Genomic DNA, 19,418 nt, shown 5'->3' with positions numbered 1-19,418 from the left:
GGCCTGGAACTGGAGAGGGAATTTCTAGGGCCTTGGCCTGGAACTATTCTGAACTTTTAATAGGCATTAAAGGATTAATGCAGTAGTCTGAGCAAGAACTCAGATTTACTAGCCAAAAAAAAAAAAAAAAAAAAAACCAAAAAACAGTTGTTCCTATCTAGGGAGAAAAAAAAAAGAAAAACACCAGGATTCTACACTGCACGGTCCAGTGATTATCCGTGTGGACCAGAGAATCACATAAGGATGCACCATATTTCATACACGTTCATATAAGAAGCAACCATTTCCGTTCTTGAAACAGGCAACCCAGAGAATAAAGATGAGCTAAACTCAGAAGCCACTGCCTAATTCCAACACCTGTGTTCAAGCCCTTGGGTTTGAATTTCCATAGGTTTTTAGGAGAGAAATACTGGATTTAAAAGAAAAAAAAAAGCATCCAAACATATCTTTTTTCCTTTTTCAGAAAAGAATGATCTCTTTAAAATACAGATACATATTATTCTCACTCAGTGAATTCTCCTTTTCTGACACCTCATCCCCTCGCCCCAAATATTCTTGTGTATATACTTAAGTTTATCGTCTTAGGGGAGCGATTAGTTGGAGCTTTGGAACCAGACAGACCAAGTTCAAGTTCTGGCTCTGCCACTTATTAGCTGTGTGACTATGGGGAAATTACATGATGTCTGTAAGTCTCGGTTTCCTTATCTGTAAAACTGAGAATAACAGTAGTGTTTATCCTATAGGGCTAATAGAGAAAGATTAGTGCATTGCCGAACGTAAGTATTCAATAACTAATGGCTATCGGTATCATTATTATTCATCTTATTATTACTAACGCCAAAATCCACCCTTTTTATCTATCAATACCCGCAGGCAGGTATATGCCTTTTCTTCATGCAGAAGTTCGCTCATATTAGAACATGGATAGCTAGACAGAAAATCATAGTAGTAAAAGTTATGTAAACCCCCAAAACAGAGGTTCTCAGACCTGGCTGCACATTAGAATGCCCTGGGAAGCTTTTTAAAACTAAAGATGCCAGATCCCACCCCAGACCAACTGACTCAGAATTTCTGGAGGTGGACCTCAGCCTGAATGTATGTTAAATATCTCCCAGGTGATTCTCATGCCCAGTGAGGTTGAGAATCCCAGCACTAGAACACCCAAGTAGAGACCACAGCCCTGAAGGTCAACGCTTCCAATAAAGGATCTGAGTGCTTTGATTTCTGAAGCCCAAGTTCAAGTCTTTGCCATGGTCCCAGCATACCTGTGGGTGAGCTGGTCTTCATGCTTCCCCTGTTTAGTTTCTGAAAACCAGTCTGCTCTCTCCCTAACAATAACACTTGAGTAAACCATCCCTGAAGCCACAGTGGCCGCAGTTCCCGCAGGGAGCTGCCCTCCCGCTCTCCTGCCTACACACAATGGACGAGGTAAGTAGCAGCGTTGAGAAAACAAGCAACGCAGACCAGGAAAACAGAGAAGCAACCCCTGCCGTGCCTGCGAACACAGACGACTCAGCTCCGCTTCAGAGCAAAGATACAATCCAACTGAAGATTAGAAAAATGTGGTCTGACCGTTTGGATTTCACAAGGATCCAAAACCAATTTTAAAGTCCAGTCGGTGGACAAAGTTCACATTCAGCAAAACAGCTCCAGTGGTTGCATCATCCACACAACAGGGCAATTCAGAAATACAGATGTCAAGCCAGGGCAAAACAATGCTTTCCTTTTTTTCTGCTCTTTCCCACCGCTGACCCCAAGAGCAGGATGGAAAAGCTCAGCATCTGCTGCTACTAAGAATAGGCTGCGGAGATGACGATGAACTTGAAAGCACGGAGTTACCCAGCATGCTCAGGGGGCGCTCAGAGGGTATCGATGGCTGCCCCTGGGTTCAGAGTGGTACAGAAGATGCCTCAAGCCAGGCGGAGTCATTCTCCGGTTTTCTCACTGGACACAGCAAGAAGGAGCCTGAATCTAAGGCATCGACCCGATAGGTCACTGTCAGGAGACTAAGGTTCAGGTTAGACAGAATTCTAGAGAACCACATGGTACACGATGTTTAAATCAATTGGCGTGGAACTCACACAAGAGAGATAAGAAACGGGAAAGTCATGGTCCCTCTAGCAAACAGTTAAGCATCTTCAAACTTATAGTCTCATGGAAACTTAGCCTGGATCCTTACTGTGAAGAACATTTACCAGATATTGCTGGGCATGTGAGGACCACAGTGGCAACCTGAGACCCTAAGGCTAAGGGATCCGAGTACATGCTTTGGAGGTAAGCCTGAGCTTCCCTGACATACATAAATTTCGCATAACACATCAGGACTTGCTTCCTAAACCTAGTACTACCAACTGTGCCTCTGACACCAAAAAAACTTGTCTCGGTTGGAGGAACAAGTCATACATAAAAATGGAGGAGAAGGACATTGATGTCTGTCTTATAAAGCCAACCTACTAATTATTCAGTAAATATCCATTATAAAGCTCCTCATAATTCAACAGATAAAGCGATAGTGTGGCTCCAGCCAAGCCATACCCACAACATAGACAGTTTTTAACATGGGTGAAATCTTTGTCTTTCCCCAACTCCTCCACCTACACTGTGGTAGACCATACCATTTTGGTCCAAATGTGGTCTGTCCCTCTCCCCTGGGCCCACGGCCACATGGACCCTTTCTTGTGTCTCTTCCTGTCCTACTGAAATCAGGCTTGGCCAATGGAATGGGGTGGGGATAACTGCCACATCTCCTGAGGTCCAGCCAGGAGGTCAGCATGCCCGGGTTAGATGCTGCTCCCTCAGCCTGTGGCCTGCAATGAAGATGTCATAGAGCAGACCTACAGCCAACCCACAAATCCACAGTATATGAGTGAGGGATCAATCGTTGTGATATGCCTTTGAGATGAAGAAGAAAAGCTCTAGTGACTTTCAGCTTGTAAAATACTGTTATATTCCAGAGTCCCATTACACAACAGCACATCGTGGTGTAATGGATTTTATACACCATGGGTCCATTGTGTCTCCTGAATGTAACAGTTTTGAATAACAAATACTTGATATAATGATCTTGCCCTGTTCTCCAGCCTCAGTATTTCACAGCGGGTCTCCTGTAGGAATACATCCAATTTCTCAAAGACTACACTAAGTTCTTCTGCTGTCTCATGATTCATCAAGACGGTAGACATGCGAGCTCACAGAGGAAGTAAACGACATGAAAGGGCAAATCTTCTCCTTCCAGAAAACTGAAGCAGCTTCCTAGGGCTACTGGATGACTGCCAAACGATCATCCCAAAGGCCATCTTTTCAAGCAGCAAATACCACTTCCCCAAGAAGCCTTCCTTGACCTCTCTCAAGCAAGTTCAGCAATTCTTCTGCCCTCTCAGACCCTCACTAATGATCAACCACATGGTGTTAGCTTCTCGGTTTGGTTTGGTTGGTTGGCCTGCCTGAGCTCCTCAGTAAGGTGTAGTTCTCCTGAAGTCGGGGGCTATGCTCTATTCCTCCATCCAATGGCGACTTCACCCAGTACCTGCATGCAACTATAGACTCGGTAGACATGTCTTATACAGATGGATGAAGGAGTCAAATCGACATCCCAGTGTAAAGTCTTGCTGTTGAAGACTTAAAAATTAGAATTCAAAGTCTCATCCAAGAGAAATGCTTTTTGACTGATAAGGGACATAGTCTTACAAATTCCCTGGCTTATGACCTCATTTCAAAGTTTAGGCAAAGGCATAAGGCACAGCTGGACAGGTCCAAAGACCCTTCCAAGCCCAACTTTTCACTTCACACAGGGAGAGATAGTTTGTCATTCTCCGAGGCCAACCGCGGTCACCTATGAGTTTAGTGCCTTGTGTCCCTGGTCACTGAATCAAGGGTGGCCGTGACTAGGCAGTACAGCAAGTACAGCCTCCAACAGCTGCCATTCTACACTTGTCAGCACAAGATGGGAGACCCAAGAGGCTATTTTCATACACAGAAGGGGGTAAAGATAGCTTCTTTCCCGAAAGGAAGGGGGTGGGTTGCCAATAACTCAAGAGTATTCATTTAAAACAATAAAAAATTAAAAAAAAAAACAACCAAAAACCATATTCTACATACAGAAACCACTTGTAGCCTGCCTATCACATTATCTGCTAAAGAAAGAACTCAGCACAAGGGAGGTCTGGTTGAAGTTCTTGGTGCAGCTTCACCACAACATAGACAGTTTTTAACATGGGTGAAATATTTGTCTTTCCCCAACAGAAATGCAGCTGTGAAGTGCCTTTCCCATGCATTGCCAAGTCCAACTCACTGGGCTTCGTACTCCTCCTTGGTCACCTATTCTCAATTGCACTATTCTCAATTTAACCACAGGAACCCCTGGGCTAGAACCACCCTTCTCCCCATTTTATGCAGAGGAAAAGCCCCAGGCTTTACAGTGGCCTCCAAGGCCCTACCTGACCCATCATTAACTCTCTAATCTCATCTCCTAGGATACTTTTGATCATCCTTGAGTGTGGAAGGAACGGTACCCACTGCTCCCTCTGCCAGAAATGCTCTTCTCCACATTGTCTCAGGCTGTCCTACGCCCTCCTTCAAGTCTCTGCTTCCATGTCACCCTCTCAATGAGCCCTTCCACGCCCAGCCTACTTCAAATCGCAACTCACCTCCCCATTCCCCCAACGCTGCTTTTCTCCCCTATCGCATTGATCAAATTCTACAATTCTTATCTCGTCTTTTGAACTAATTGTCTATCTTCTTTCTCCAAAATGTGAAGCTCTCCCAGGGCAAAGTTTTCTGCTGTTTTATTCACTGATGACATCACTAGTGCCTAGATGGAGGCCTATTACATAGCGTACAATGAACACTGTGGAGTGAAAGGCAGTATCGTAAGAATGCCTTGTCTTTACCTCTGTCTTCCGACGATCTCTGCATGCATTTGCCGTTTATCTTAAAACCTGATCTATATTTGTAGTGCATGTAGAGACCTTTTAATGGAAGGCTGGCTGGGAAGTAGAATGAATATGACCAGTCATTCTTTTCCTACTTCAATAGAAAAATGCTTTTTTCCCATTGTTTAAGTCTGCAAAGTGACAAGAGTTCTTATAATATTAATATTTTAAACTTCATGTTTTCTAGTGGTTACTAAGCGTGACCAGTAATAATCCTAGGGTGGCTATAAAGTAACCACTGTAGTTAGTGCCTCTTCCTCTGGTGTTGGCTGACTGTTACATTTACCCTTCACCACACAGCAAACAACCTACTTCTCAAACTGGTAGAAATGAGAAATCACTTGGGGCAGAAGGACACTTTCTGGGCATGTTTATAAAAAAAAGAATAATAATTTTTTTTTTGGTTTAGTGATACAGACCATGTAGAAGAACTGGCTGTTTCTTTAGTTGGATGGTCAAAAACACTACATAATATCCACACTGTATGGCTGGAATCAAAATACTGGATGGTTCCAAAACAACATCAAAATAACAGGAGGTCTAGGGTTGCACAAAGAAAATACCAAGTAATTTATCATTAACTTTTTCTTTTTAATATCTGGGTCAGATTTTCACCTGCTCGAATACCTCTGGTTGAAAAAAAAAAAAAACCCACTATTTGGAAAGAGAAAACTGCAGTTACTTGTGGCTGAGTTTGGCTGAGAGAGTAGAGTTTACATTCCATTGTTGGCGAGATCCTTACCCCGTGGAATGTCTCAGAACAGGATTCAGGCCACGAAGAGGTCAGCAGTGCTTTGACCAAACACTACCTCAGCGAATTAAACATTATACATTGACTCAGACATTATAAATTATGCATCACTTACACATTATACATTAGTTTCGAAACTCCCCTTCCCAATCCACACTTGAATGGAGGCGTTCACGCCCGTACATAACATCCCAACTAGGCGTCCACCCGCCGTGTGATCACTTGCTTGCACATTCAGGGCCTCCTCTGTGGTGAATGGTGAGCAGGGGTTGTGTGTGAGAAGTGTAATTAGCCACAGGTCCACCTTGATATCTGCATGCGTTTGGGGACATGGAGAGCACAGGGTGAAAACTCAGCCACGCTGTGGATTCAGGGTCTCACACTTGCAGGACCAGCTGATCAAACAGAGGCCCCACTGGATCTGCATCCTTCAAGCTGAAGGACTTCGAGTAAACAGACCAGCAGAATGAGAGCATCCTCATCTTAGTGAGGCCGGGCTCACCTGTGCTGCCTCTTAAAGGTACAGACTCTTCAGCTCCACCCACCCCAGTGATTCTGACTCCGCAGGCCTGAGATAGGTCAGGGAATCTGCTTTTGATGGCCCTTCGGGACATACACATGCAGGCCACACTTTGAGAAGCCCATCTTTAAATCTGAAACAAGCTGACAAAACGCATCGCGCTCAGTAAATACTTGAAGAACGAAGCTGAATTTCCCTTCATGACTTCTAACCCATTTCTTCATAGAGAGACCGTCTCGACTGCTTATCTTCTGGATTCTTCTATCGCAGGAGAAAAACCTTCAGGCAGGCTCACCTCATCTTAACCTACCTTTTTGGGGAGAGCGAACTTAAAGGGAGAAAACTTACGCAGCGGCCACATGGGCTGTGAGGAGCAGGGACTGTTTCTTCCTCCAGGGGATTTGATGTAAAGCTGATGAAGCAGCAGCGCCAGTCCAGGCATGGGTGTCAGGACACATAGTGATAACTACACCCAGGTTAGAGACGGAGGGAGGAAAGCCAGAGGCGCCACGGGCCACACTCCCTGCGGCCACTCCCAACATCTCCTTGGAATGGAGAGGCGGTTCACACAAGGTGACAGGGACGGCCCTCGAGCCCTTGGCACGAGCCAGGCTCCACTTAACGAGTGTTCAGAATCACAGTCAGCATGGAGAAATTCACCCTGACCCTGGACGCCTGCCCCTTGGCATCCGCTCACTTACATTTTTACTCAATTACTATTTCTAAGAACAGAGACAAAAAAAAAAAAAAAAAAAAAAATGCAGAGCCCCACCGCTCAGCAGTCTTGAATGGAAGGTCTGGAAGGGTCCACAGGGTTTCCTCCCAGGAGGGAAGCTGGGTGGGGAGGGAGAGGCTCCCACCGTAGGGAATCTGTGCGTCTCTCTCCCCCATCCTGGCCACACCCTCCGAGACACTCCTGATTTTCCCAGACTCAGGAGGGGCAGGGTGGGTTTCCAGTGTTTTTTCACCAAAGAAAGAGGGAAGCTTTCAGCGATTAAATGACCGAAAATAACCCCGAGGGAGAAGGCGTGTCTGAGGCCAAAAGCTAGGGTAGGCCTCTACACTTGTTTCCTATGGGAAGAAAACATGAAAAGGAAATGAATCCAAAGTGGTAGGTAAGAGAATTATAAAATGAATGGGATGGGATTCCAAAGGGAAAGCAAAAGGAAGGGCAAAAAAATTAAAAATAAAATAAAAAAAGTTTGGGGTCTGTGTGGTAGAGGGCACCAGGGCCAGACCTGAATTCAGATTTTGGCTCTGCCCCTTTTGCTAGCTCAATGACCAAGGACAAGGTATTCACCTCTCCAAGCCACAGTTTCCTGTGGGGAAAAATGGGGATGTCACACTCGCCCTCCCCACCTGCCCACCCAGGATGACGTGCCTTAAATACCAGGGACGTAGTGGGGAGTCAACAAATGTTTTCCTTCTCTCATCCCTTTCCCTTGTCTTTTCCAAAAAGCTGGTGAGACCAAAAAAAAAAAAAAAAAAAAAAAAAAAAAATCAGACAATTAACTCCTTGGTTTAGACAGTGAAATAAAATACACATTTAGAGATGGAAAACCAAATATAATCTGCCTCAAAAAAGGGAACTTTAAAAGCATGGATCAAGCCATTCACTCTTTATTCACATGGCAGCTTCTAGCCACTCTGAGGTCTTCTGTACTAAAATAAATGTATATTCTCAATAGAATCAGTTTTTGTGTTTCTTTCTTTTTTTTTTTTAGGAAAGCCCAGCTTAGGCCACTGTAAATAAACTATTTCATTTCTTGATTCCTTGATTCCTAAGAAGCAAGGTTAGGCAATGGTAAAGTCCACAGTAGGATAACCCAGTGAGTCAGACATCTACTGGGGTAATAAAAACATTTCTCTTGTCCTTATTTGGGACCTCCACCTGCATTTAGAATCAATATAATCCACGCTTCGTCAGGGCCTCAAAAGTGCAGCGGGAACCAATGCCAGGGTGGTGAGTCCATTTCCTCCCTTTCTGAATGGATCAGGGTACAACCTGGGCCAGAGTTCTTGAGTGTCAGGATCATCTAAGACCTATTCTTTGCTGTGGTCTCATGGCCCAGCATACAATAAAAGATGGCACTCAATCAAAACTGGCTAAATTTATTAATGTTCCAAATCAGAAAGGGGTGAGACCTCCGGCTTCGGTGGCCCCCAAACTAACACGTGGCCCTAGCTCCGGGGAGTCTGCACTTGTTCTGAGGGTCAGGGCGAAGTGGCAAGATCCCAGGTTCAGTCAACTGAAGCCTTGACCATGACCACCGCATTCTCTCATGCAACCCATTAATGGCAACATAAAGGTCACAATGATCAGCATATGTTTCCCACAGGCCTCCCTCTAGAACTTCAAAGGAGAGAAAATCTCCTTCTTCCCTTTCAGTTCAGTACCAGAAACATTCATTGAGCCACTGCTATGTGCCAGAAACAAGAACATAGATTCAAATAAGACACCAAAAAAGGACCCTTGACATTCTGGCCATACCATTCAACCCTCCAGAGAGTATCCACCCAGGGGGTCAAGAGATCAATCTGTCCAATCACTCGGTAACCCCTGGATCACACACATCTCATAGACCCACAATCCATTCTTCCCCATACTTGCAATCAAGTCATCATATCACTTCAAAGCATTCATGAGTCTTTCTCATAGAAACTCTGACTATAAAACTGGGGGCACCTGTGTGACTGTCCAGCTACAAGGCTGCACTTCGGAATTCTATTTTGCCTCTGACAAGCTCCCCCCAGGAGGCAAACACTACAGATGGGCCAGCTATCACTACGGCAAATGAGGTATATAAAGCAGACGAGTGTACTCACCAAGGTACCCACAGAGCACCTGGGGCTGTCTGGAGCACAAGCTGCCCACTGAGCCAGAGGGTGTTGTAACAACTGGGCAGACAGCTAGGAGTTTTAAAAAGTACAGTCATTAGCTATTTTACTGAGGAGAAGCCTTGTACAGCGCTATACAAAGATTCAACGCAGAAGAGGGACTCAATGAACGTACTTATCATTCCCCCAGAAATAGAAGGTCCCCCCTACTCAGGGCCAGGGGACTAGGCAGGAGGGATCTCTGGGGGATTGTGGATTCTCGCCCCAGATCTTTTGGCATCCCTTAACCAGCAGTCAGGCTCCTGAATCCAGCGTTCCCTTTAACACATTCTAGTGTTAGAATAGCAATATACAATTTATATACTGAAATGGTAAAAATATATACTTTGACTTACATTAAAGATGAATAAGAAAGGCCTTGACCTCTTTGACAAAAGACAGACTCCTTATTAAGAGTAAAACTCTGATTTTTGTTTGGTTGGCCTCGATTTCAGTTTTCTTAAAACCACCTGTCATCATTTCTAACCCGCACATGAAAACTTCTCCAGTGATCAAAAATTCAAGTGTATATTGCTTTGGGGCTGCTTAGCTGCAGTTTAAAAATCTACGGCTCCTTGGAATGCATTAAAATATCTTCCATGATAGTTTTGACATCCTGAAATTCTGAACTTTGCTTTTTTTAAAGTAAAGGTAGCAACTAGATCTTGTATATTGCCCACCATATTCTTGCAAACGAAAATACACCAAAAAATACCTCCAACTAAAAACACTGCTGAGTGTTCAAAGGCTATCCTATCTGTGATAGAGTCGATAATAAATATCAGATTTTTGCATGAGAAGATGTAGATGGACACCCTGCTCTGTCATTAGTTTCCTGGGAATCTCTGGACAAGCGCCTTGATGCACCCAAGCCTCTGCTGCTATAAAATGAAACTGACATCATGCTATCCCTGAGGGTTTTTGAAAGACTGAAGTGAGATATTTAAAAGAAACTGAGAAATAAAAGGTGCTCAAGGGATGTAATAATATTAGTTATCTAACTCATTTGATAAACTCCTGACGGCCTTCTAGGTCTGCATGAATATACTTAAAATCCATGCACCTTCCATTCACCTAGGGCATGTCTTCTAGAAGTAGCATGGCCACTATTTATACCTGACTTGAAAACTTCTTTGGACAAAAGACAAAAAGGTCTTGTGGATTCCCTCCCACCCCATACGCACCTCACTCCCTTTTTTTTTTTTTTTTTTTTTTTTGCCAGATTTGTACTTTTATCTCTCAATTTTAAAACAGATAAGGAAGACTTTTTCCATGCCCTGTAGCTTACCATCTCCAACATTCAGCCCACTAACAAGATCCCAGGGACCTATAGTCACACTTGTGTGGATTCCACCTTCCAGTCAAAACCCTCTTTAATTGAGATGTGGGACCTGCATGGCCTGAATGGCCTGGAAGACGAAGGCCCAACACCCAGGTCTTGGTAACACGCTGCTATCATGTTGCCACCATATGCTGTTACCAGCTGACATCTGCTCACACATGTTCTCACCAATAAGCAACCATGTTGTTTATTTTTAGAGCCCTTTCCACAGCCTCACAGAGAGAAAGTTCCCTCCCATTACCCGTCAGCAAAGACAGGAAGCTACAGACTGGGTATAAACTGTTTGTCACAAGATCAGCAAGGCACACAACGTCTTCTCATTCAGATCTGACCTCTAAAAAGAGATGCTGAAAGTTATCTTCAATAAAAATCTCAAGGAACGGAACCAGAGACAGGCAGGGTACGCAAAAAGCATCGCTTGGTTAGCAATGCTTTCTCTTCAGACTAGGGACCTGTGCATTTCTTGGGGGGATTTCACTCCTTTTCCTGGGAAACAGCACCTTCTTCAGGCCAGTGGGTGTTGTGGTGCCAAAGAAGGATGCTTCTATTACCGGAATCCATATCCCTGAAATCGCCCCAGGTCACTGGGGTCAAACGAAGTCTGTGGGGAAACAAGGCAAGCTAACTGTCATCATTTGTCGTTTCCAACTTGCAGTCCTCAAGTATGCACCTTTGGTTTACTCTCTCTCCGCCATCAAGCTACAGCATTAAAATGCTTTCTTTCCTCCCCTTCCTTTTTCTGTTTGTTTGTTTGGTTGGTTGGTTGGTTTTTAAGCAGGGCCAAAGAACAGGCTGCTCTGGTGCTGATCCAGTGCCTCTGAAGTTAAGCCCGTGAACTGGGTGGAGAGATAAATGATGCGAATAGGGATGATTTAGGCCAAAGAAAGTAACTGTTAGTTTTCGTAAAAATCAACTTTCAACATCTATGTGTTTGAAGTGGCACTGTGGTATGCATAAACTTTTTCAGATCAGTAAGGTTTGGCGTCCATGTGAAATGCTTTTTAAAAGATGAAACCCTATGAAAAATCTGAGACATGAATAGTCCTAGAGAAATAAAAATGTTTAGAATTACCTGGGCACTCAGTCATGAATAATGGGGTACTCGTATGGCTCACATAAGTCAAAAGAGAAAAACAGTCCTGGAATTAAAATTTTGCATGGGGCATTTACAAAATAACTAAGAAACAATGAAGCTAATTATAAAAGGGTTGGGACTCATTTTTGCCTGTGATGACACAGCTAAGAAATAAAGCAACAAAACCCAAATACACAGTGTTTCCAGAGTGAGTTTCTGAACTACCTGCTTGGGAATCACCTGGCCTTCTTGTCAAGAGGCAGTTATCTGGAGCTCCCCTCAAAACTACGGGATAATAATCTTGGGAATTCCCTGGCGGTCCAGTGGTTAGGACTCCGCGCTCTCACTGCCGAGGGCCCGGGTTCAATCCCTGGTCGGGGAACTAAGGTCCCACAAGCAGCACAGCGCGGCCAAGCAAAACAAAACAAACAAACAAAAACTACTGAATAATAATCTGGATGGAGGGTAGCAGGCAAAGGTTTGGGAATCTGCACATAGCACTCCAGGTGATTCTTTTGCTTGGTAAAATTCAGGAAGCACTGGTGTAGGCTTTTGTGACTTAGAGGTTAGAAAGGCCTTTTACAAAAAGCTCATTTGACCTCAACACAACCCAACCAGGTGGATCACAGAGAAACCTTTCTCTCCTAAGAGCTGTCTGTTCTGAGTAACGGTTTTATGTAGCGTGAAAGCGTCTCTCAGTCAGAGAGAAAGCCATTCTTAACGCAATGATATCTTAAGCAGAATTAAATGTCGTTAAAAATGCTGCAGTAAACTCCACATCAAATTAGCCCTCCCCCTCAATCCCTCCCCAGCCCTCCACCCAAACATCCTCCAAGCAAACATCTCTCCGATAACAGCAATTCTGGAAGTGGGTACTGTCATTTCCTCCCAGCAGTAGACGACAGTGAGTTTCTACTCCACTTAGAGAATCCCCAGTAAATGTTACTGAGAAAGTGCAAACCGCTGAGCCCCAGTGTTTAATGACTCGGGGTCAGCTTGGCTCAAGACCCTCTTTCTAGAATCCTGGTACAATTGCCAAAGAATGAATGAAATTAGACATGACCTTATACACAGAGTTTCATTATTGATGGTGATGTTTTCTGACAGTGGAATTCTTCTGAAATATTTCTCTCTACAAGACAAACCAGCACCTGCCACCTAATTCCATGGAGGAGAAAAGCAAAAGTTGAGTAGGTGAAACAACGGCCGCTTAGGAGTGGGTTCACAGATGTGACCAGTGAACTCTACTAACACACTTAACAACCTAAGGCTTGATACTCCAGGGAGGTACAAATGAATGACTAAGTTACTATTCAGATCAAAATGACTGTGTAATAGACATATCTAAGGGTGAGAACTGCTGCCTTAGAACCTGAGGTGACAGCCATAACTAATTCTCCTTTGGTTCTGCCCGGCTACTTCCGGGTAAAAGCTCTTACCTCTGTTTCTCTCTCCTTAACTTCCAGAGCCCCAGATGCTAAGGTGTGAACTTGGATGTAGAAACACTTCCCCAACAGAAAACCCTGACAGACCTCCAAGTGGGCAGTTCCTTTACCAAATCACCCATCTTCTACAAAGAAATGTCCTCAGTCTGTGATTTTCCTCTTTTTTTCTCCTTCTAAAGTCGAATCAGAATAAGTCATCCACCTTCCCCGCCCCCCTTTGCCAGCCCCCTTTTTGGCCTGTCTCAGCCAGCAACTGAGTTATAGGAGTTTATTATAAAGCAAGAAGAAACAACTTCAATGGCATGGTCATTAAGTTGTCAAAGCAGAGTGAAAATGAGATTAAGTCAATGGATAGGGAAATAAATGACCCTATAAGAATAAAACCCCCCAGTGGAAGGAATGACAAAGTGACTGCTACGTGTGGTCTAGAGAGAATAATCCCTGATGAATTTGATCTAAGAAGTGCTGAATTCCCAATACTGAAGTGACTCCAAAACTTAAAAATTACCTTTCCCAGAAAATTCCCATTTATGGGCAGTAATATATTTTAGCGCTCTTAAAATGCATTAAAAAATATGGTCTTCTCTTTTAGATAGTGCTTCCCCTGAGATCTGCAAAGACCAGTGGACTTCTGATCGTTTCAATGTCTTTCTCAAAACCGAACTGTGCATTCTCGTTCACAAGCTGAAGTAACAAATAAGGATTCTTACAACAGCCTAAAGTTATGAATGAGCAGTTATTTGTGAACTAGCTTGTCAAGACAGATGTGGTATTTGTCAGTGTGGTGTGGGTTAGATAGCAAAAGCCAAAGGGACGGAGCGCCAAGGTCAAAGTCACAACATTTTTCTTTTTCTTCCTTGAGACTGAAAAGATGCTACAGCACTTCCTGAAACAAACATCTCCAAAAAAGCAGCCTTACTCTCCAACAGCTGCCCCATGACTCTCCTTTCAGAAACACCACGTCTCTCCCTCAGGAACGTCCTGCTTCCTAATTACTGACACGGAGGCCGCGAGGAAGGCCCGAAGGGAGAGTGGCAGTCTCTCTGTGGACAGAGATGTGTGCAACACGCCAGTGTGAGAGCAAACAGCTGCCTGGGGAGGTTGGAAATGCATTTGAACTATTTTCAGAAGGTCTGGGCTTTGTAACATCCAGAAAGCATTTTCCATTTGCTTTAAGTTCCTCAAGTTGTTGTGATTAAAGGAACATCTAAGCCCCACATTTTTGACTTATCAGGCAGAACCAAATCCAAGGGCTCATTTTTGAGAATGAAGGGATGGGGGCTGGTCCACACAGAAGAGCTTTCTGGGCACCAGCAGGCTTTCCCTCCTTCTAACAAGACGCTAAATCCAGTAAACTCGATTCCTCTTGGACGGCAACGTCTTCTCATACCAACGAAATGGTTTTACTCGGTAGCCCCAGGAAAGCCAGAATGCTACCCCACGCGGAGAGCATTTTGCCCTGCTAGCAGCTACCCTGGGCCGAGGACGGCCTCTCCTCTCTGACATCACCTCCTAAGTGTTCATTTCCTCCTCAAACCCTTTGTGGTGACTTCTCACCACCCTCTCCCCTTCCTCCCGCCCATTCTCCTCTGGGAGACTTCTACCCCCCAATGGCATTTTGCTGCTAGAAGTCTGTTTTTAAATGAGTCGCCTGACAGCGAAGAAACTGCTGTGGCTGGTGCCAGGTCATGGAGATGCAGGGAGGTCCAAACGTCCTGGCTTCCTTCTCCACAGAGCCTCTCCCCAGGGGAGCGGGTGAGACAGGGGGCCTGGGAGGAGGGGCCGCGTCAGCCCAGAGGCACGTTGCCCACAAGTCCCTTCTGCGTGTTCGCCTTTTCTGAGCAATACCCTCCCCCCCTTCCTTTGTTGGATTTCAGCCTCTAAGGCCCAGAAAGATAAAGAGGTGAGTGCTATGTGACTCATACGTGTACTCAGAGAGAGCCGTTAAAATAATTTTCAACATTTTTTCCCTAGAAATGTAACGTCCCTTTGAAACAACTGGTAACATCTTGAGATGTCAAAACAAAACAAAAAAAAAATCAAAACCGGATATTAACGCACTGAGCATACACAGCAAGACACTCCAGCCGGGAGGAATCCGTGATGCGGACCGCCTGCTTCTGGTGCCAGAGGTGGCGATTACCAGTCGGAGGCTCTTAAAGTTTACTAAATAGAAACGTTTTCTGAGGGCAGATATCATGCTCCCACTTAATTTTATTTTCGATGTGCTTCTAGGCAGCACTCTGCTACATGCACGGGGACCGCTATTCTCCCAATCCACAAACATTTATGTGACTTCACTGATTTTGCATAGTTTTCATATTTTCATACTTCTAAAATCCCGATGCCCTCTTAGGATCAATGACACGTTACAATTAATTGGCAGTGATATTTCTTTTTAAGTGGCATATAAAATAATGGTGCACTGTAAAATCAGCAGCGTTTGAGATTCAGTGAATGATAGCTGCCGCGTAAAGCAAGCCTATTAAGTGCCAGAATCAGCTGCGCTTGGCCTTTCTTTGCATGTCACCATCCATCCTCTACAACCCTAGGGGGCAGATATCATCTTCTTCATCGTTACAAGTGAACAAACTGAGATCAGCTTAAGTGCAGGGGCTTCCGCCTGGTCACCAAGCCAGTGATGGCAGAGCTAAGATCTGAATTCAGCAGGAAGCAACTTAAATGTCAACGAGGCAGATTTAATAACTTGCACTGAGACAGCCAAGTTGCTAATCCAAACAAGACAACATTTTAACAACTGCCATTGGCCTGGGGTAGGACTTCTTGTCTTTGATGTTCCCTCTTCCCTTTCAGCCTCTGAGATTCCTCTGGTGCAATTCCCTTTTATTTATTCTCTTTCTTTTACTTCTTGGGGCTGTCTGGCTCTCAAGTCTGTGCTCACTGTACAACACCGTCCTGCCTTCCTCAATAAATTAATTTTCTGCGAGAGACAAGACGAATCACCTATCAATCAAATTTATAAACATTTTGTGAAGAAAATGGTTGCAGTTCAAGATCAAGACCAGGAGACTTGAGAAATCACAATTTTTGTATCAACCAAGTGCAGAGATAAAAGTGGAAGACTGTGTTGGAGGCAAGAAGAGAGACCCAGGGTGGTAGGAAAGGCTTCAGAAGTAGATTTCCTTCTGGAGGGAAAGAATGCAGAGCTTCTATGAATGTAATCCCTGCCAGGTGAGGAGAGTCACCACCCTTTCAGGGAGGGACTGTATCATTTTGCAAGAGGGCAGGAAAAGTCATCCTCTCCATTTCCTGGTCTCTATTTGGGGCCTCTATTACTTGTGGTACCTAAAAGTCTGACTTCCAGGAAGACATCGCTGATAGAAATAGTTATAGCCATGTCCTCATGTGTCACAGGGAAAATACCAGTCTGGACCGTATAGGGTCACTTTTGAGTGTGAAATAAGTGCATGCATGTAAAATATTTAAAACTATGCTTGGCACGTAGTATGTACCCGATGAGCGTTAGCTTGCTTTCATCATCATCATTATCACCATCATTTTCATTTTTATCTGCAAAACTGGAAACAGGAAATGAATGGTTCTGAGAAGCCTGTGTTGCCTTCAGCACGGGGACAAGATCCATCAAGAACATTGTCCCCAGTAACGGAGGTGAGTAGATTTCTGTCTCTCCGTATCTCCTGGTCCTAATGCTTTGAACTCTTGATCCTTCTTCTGGTAACTCAATCTTATTCTCTAAAGGGAAACGCTCATTCCTTTATTAAGCATTGACTGAGCAACAACAATGTGTTGTAAGAACAGAGATAAGTCAGAGTGGGTTCCTGTTCTGAGGCAGTTTACAAACCGATGAAGAAGACAGGTCAGGACACAGCTAGATTTTACCTACAGCAAAAGAAAAGAGGCTGAGATAGAGATGAATGTTAGTCTTGTGAGAGTGCAGAGGAAGAGCCACTTAAATAGGACAAAGAACATCAATGAAGGTTTCATAAGGAGATGGTACTAACTAAACCTCGAAGGACATTTAAAGGTGTTAAAAGATGGATCTCTAAGTGGAAGAAATGACATAAACAAAGGGCTGGAGGCACAGAAAATAAAGGGCCCATTTGGGTAAAGGCAAAGAGGGTGATCTGGCTGGAGTGTAGTTTTCTTGGGGGGATTTAGTTGGGGGGCTGCTGAGCAAGGAGGAGGGGCCTGACCCTGAAAGGTCTTGGATATTATCTAAGACATCTGAGATCTTACCTACGAAGCCTAAATTCTCAAGGCCTCCCTATATGAGGATTAGATAGTGCTGGGCATGCTGGATTACCAGCCCTGCCAGTCTCTGTTCCCAGCCCCTTAGCTGGCAAAGGTCACCTAAGGACCAATCCGAGTGAGCCAGGGAAACAGACCCACTGAGTGGAACTTACTAAGAAATGAATGAGATGTTGGTCCCGAGACATCCCGGGCTGGTGGGAGTGGTCCCCAGAGCATCCCTTCTAATCATACTGGAATATCTCTAAAATATCTCCTTTTAATATCTCATAATCAATGGCACATTATAGTCAATGGTCAGTGATATTTCTTTCTTTGTGGCACATAAAATAACAGTGCACCTTAAAATCAATGGTGTCTGAGAATCAATGGTTAACAGCTGGCATGCAAAGCAGGTCTACTAAGTGCCAGAAGCAGAGCTCAGGACTTCTTTACACAGGTCATGGTCAGTCCTTTGCAACCCTAGGAAGCCAGCATCTTCTTCATCTTTACAAGTGAAGAAACGGAGCCATGGTTGAATGAAGTTCTCCACCCTACACAAAGATATTCCAGAAGAGAGAAGGACAAGGAGGCAATTTAGAGCCTGTGGGGAAGAGGTCAAGGGGGAGGGCTGATGCAGAGTCAAGGCCACCAAGCCAATCCGGAAGCAAGGTGGTGGTCACAGTTCAGTGTAGTTCTAACCTATCGGAGGCTAGAAAAGAGACAAAGCCAGTGACAACCACCAAAACCCACTTGTGACTGCAGCATGAGGCGAATTTCTCCCAAACACAGGATGGAAACAAGCTTTTCAGTCTAAACAAACCCATCAGAGAATCCCTAGCATGTGATTAAATTGAAACTACCTGGAGAACACTGAATTCCTAGGTTAAAAAGTATCTTTGTTTAAAGACTATTAAAAACCCAAAGCACACCATATGGTTTCAAAATGACAATGGAAACGTTTGTTTATCTCGGCCAGAGGCACATTTCATCAAGCTGTTCAGAATCTGCAAAGTGGATCCACCCTTCGGCAGTCAGTCGGGCTGCCTAAGGAGAGCAAGCACATCTGGCAAATCCACATCCTCTCTCCAGGATCCCTCAGGACCGGAAATGCTACATCAAGAGAGCTGACAGGGCTGTTTCCAGAGCTCTTCCCTGCAGGCTCTTTGCTCCTGGCTCACCTTAATACTGAACCTGTAAAGGGCTGGGGGTGGCGGCGGGGAGGGAGGAGTCCCCCCAGAATCCCACCTCGGTGGTCGGCTTGTACGTCTCTCCCAGGGCCAGGCTCTTCCACTCTATTTTCCCTACCCTTCTAAAGATGCAGCTTGAAGTGTGTTGTAATCTCTGGGCAAAGGCCTAGGAGTCGTGACCTCCTTTGTTCTAACCCAGATTTGATATGGGATCAACAGTGAGTCATTAGCCCTTTTCTCACATCTCAGTTTCCTCTAGGAAACAGGATCTGTCATTCTTCCATATCTTTTTCTATGAAAGATGCTGTGACTGGGTTACATCAGCATCTCTTCACCAGGGAGAAGGCATCGTTCAAAAAAGTGCAGCTCCTTGAGTAGACCCCAGGGGTCGCTGTGGAGACACAGAAGGCTCCCGGAGCCTCTGCCAAGTCAGCTGGTCCCCATCTACCCCTCCAGCTTCACAAAGCCCAGCCTCCATCCAGTGGGGACTCCTCAGGAGAGGAGACTGGCCTCCCTTGGCAACAAAGACGGCCCAACTGCTTCAGTTATAACCAGTATATCTCTTTGAGGAGCTTTCCTAGACTTTGAAAAGTAAAAGAAAGAAAAGAGAGAAAATCCTGGAAGAGAACGTAGCCTAAAGTTAAATGAGACCACAATTAGGCACTAGAGTTAGTACAAGCAATGATGCAATACAAGTGGGGGAATTAAAGTTGGGTCTGCTGTGTGTTAATAACTCAATCAATGGGGAAGTCTAGGGAAGGGGTTCAAATCTGTCTCTCTCTCTGTCCCTTTTTCTCACACATCCACAGAGAACCCCTCTCTGTCTCTCTCTCTCTCTCTGTCTCTCTCTCTCTCTGTCTCTCTCTTTCTCACACATCCACAGAGAATCTGAAAAATAAAATCCCTATCACTTTGCTGTGTACCTGAAACTAACACAATATTGTAAATCAACTATAGTTCAATTTAAGAAACAGAAAAAAAAAAAAATCCCTGAACATCAAGCAAAAATAGTACTATGTTCCAGCAACTGCTAATATTTTCCTTCATCGGGCAATTGGCTGATAGTCCAGCAATGTGT

General features: G+C 44.5%; 1 protein-coding gene across 3 annotated transcripts in view; it reads right to left on the bottom strand.

Annotated features, from left to right (window-relative positions):
• TGFB2 (transforming growth factor beta 2) overlaps positions 1 to 19,418 on the bottom strand; it is an 84,694-nt gene that overhangs the window by 59,362 nt on the left and 5,914 nt on the right. For 2 of the 3 annotated variants that reach the window (XM_082427361.1, XM_082427359.1), the window contains exon 2: positions 9,029 to 9,112. The exons of the other annotated variant lie outside the window; for it this stretch is intronic. In XM_082427361.1, the coding sequence (XP_082283487.1) occupies positions 9,029 to 9,112 (84 nt within the window). The remainder of the gene's footprint in view (positions 1 to 9,028; positions 9,113 to 19,418) is intronic. 3 annotated transcript variants of the gene reach the window in all.

Source organism: Balaenoptera physalus (assembly GCF_965194825.1).
Source record: "Balaenoptera physalus genome assembly, chromosome: 1".
In the NCBI taxonomy this organism is placed as follows: Eukaryota; Metazoa; Chordata; class Mammalia; order Artiodactyla; family Balaenopteridae; genus Balaenoptera; species Balaenoptera physalus.
This window is presented reverse-complemented; position numbering and strand designations above follow the sequence as displayed.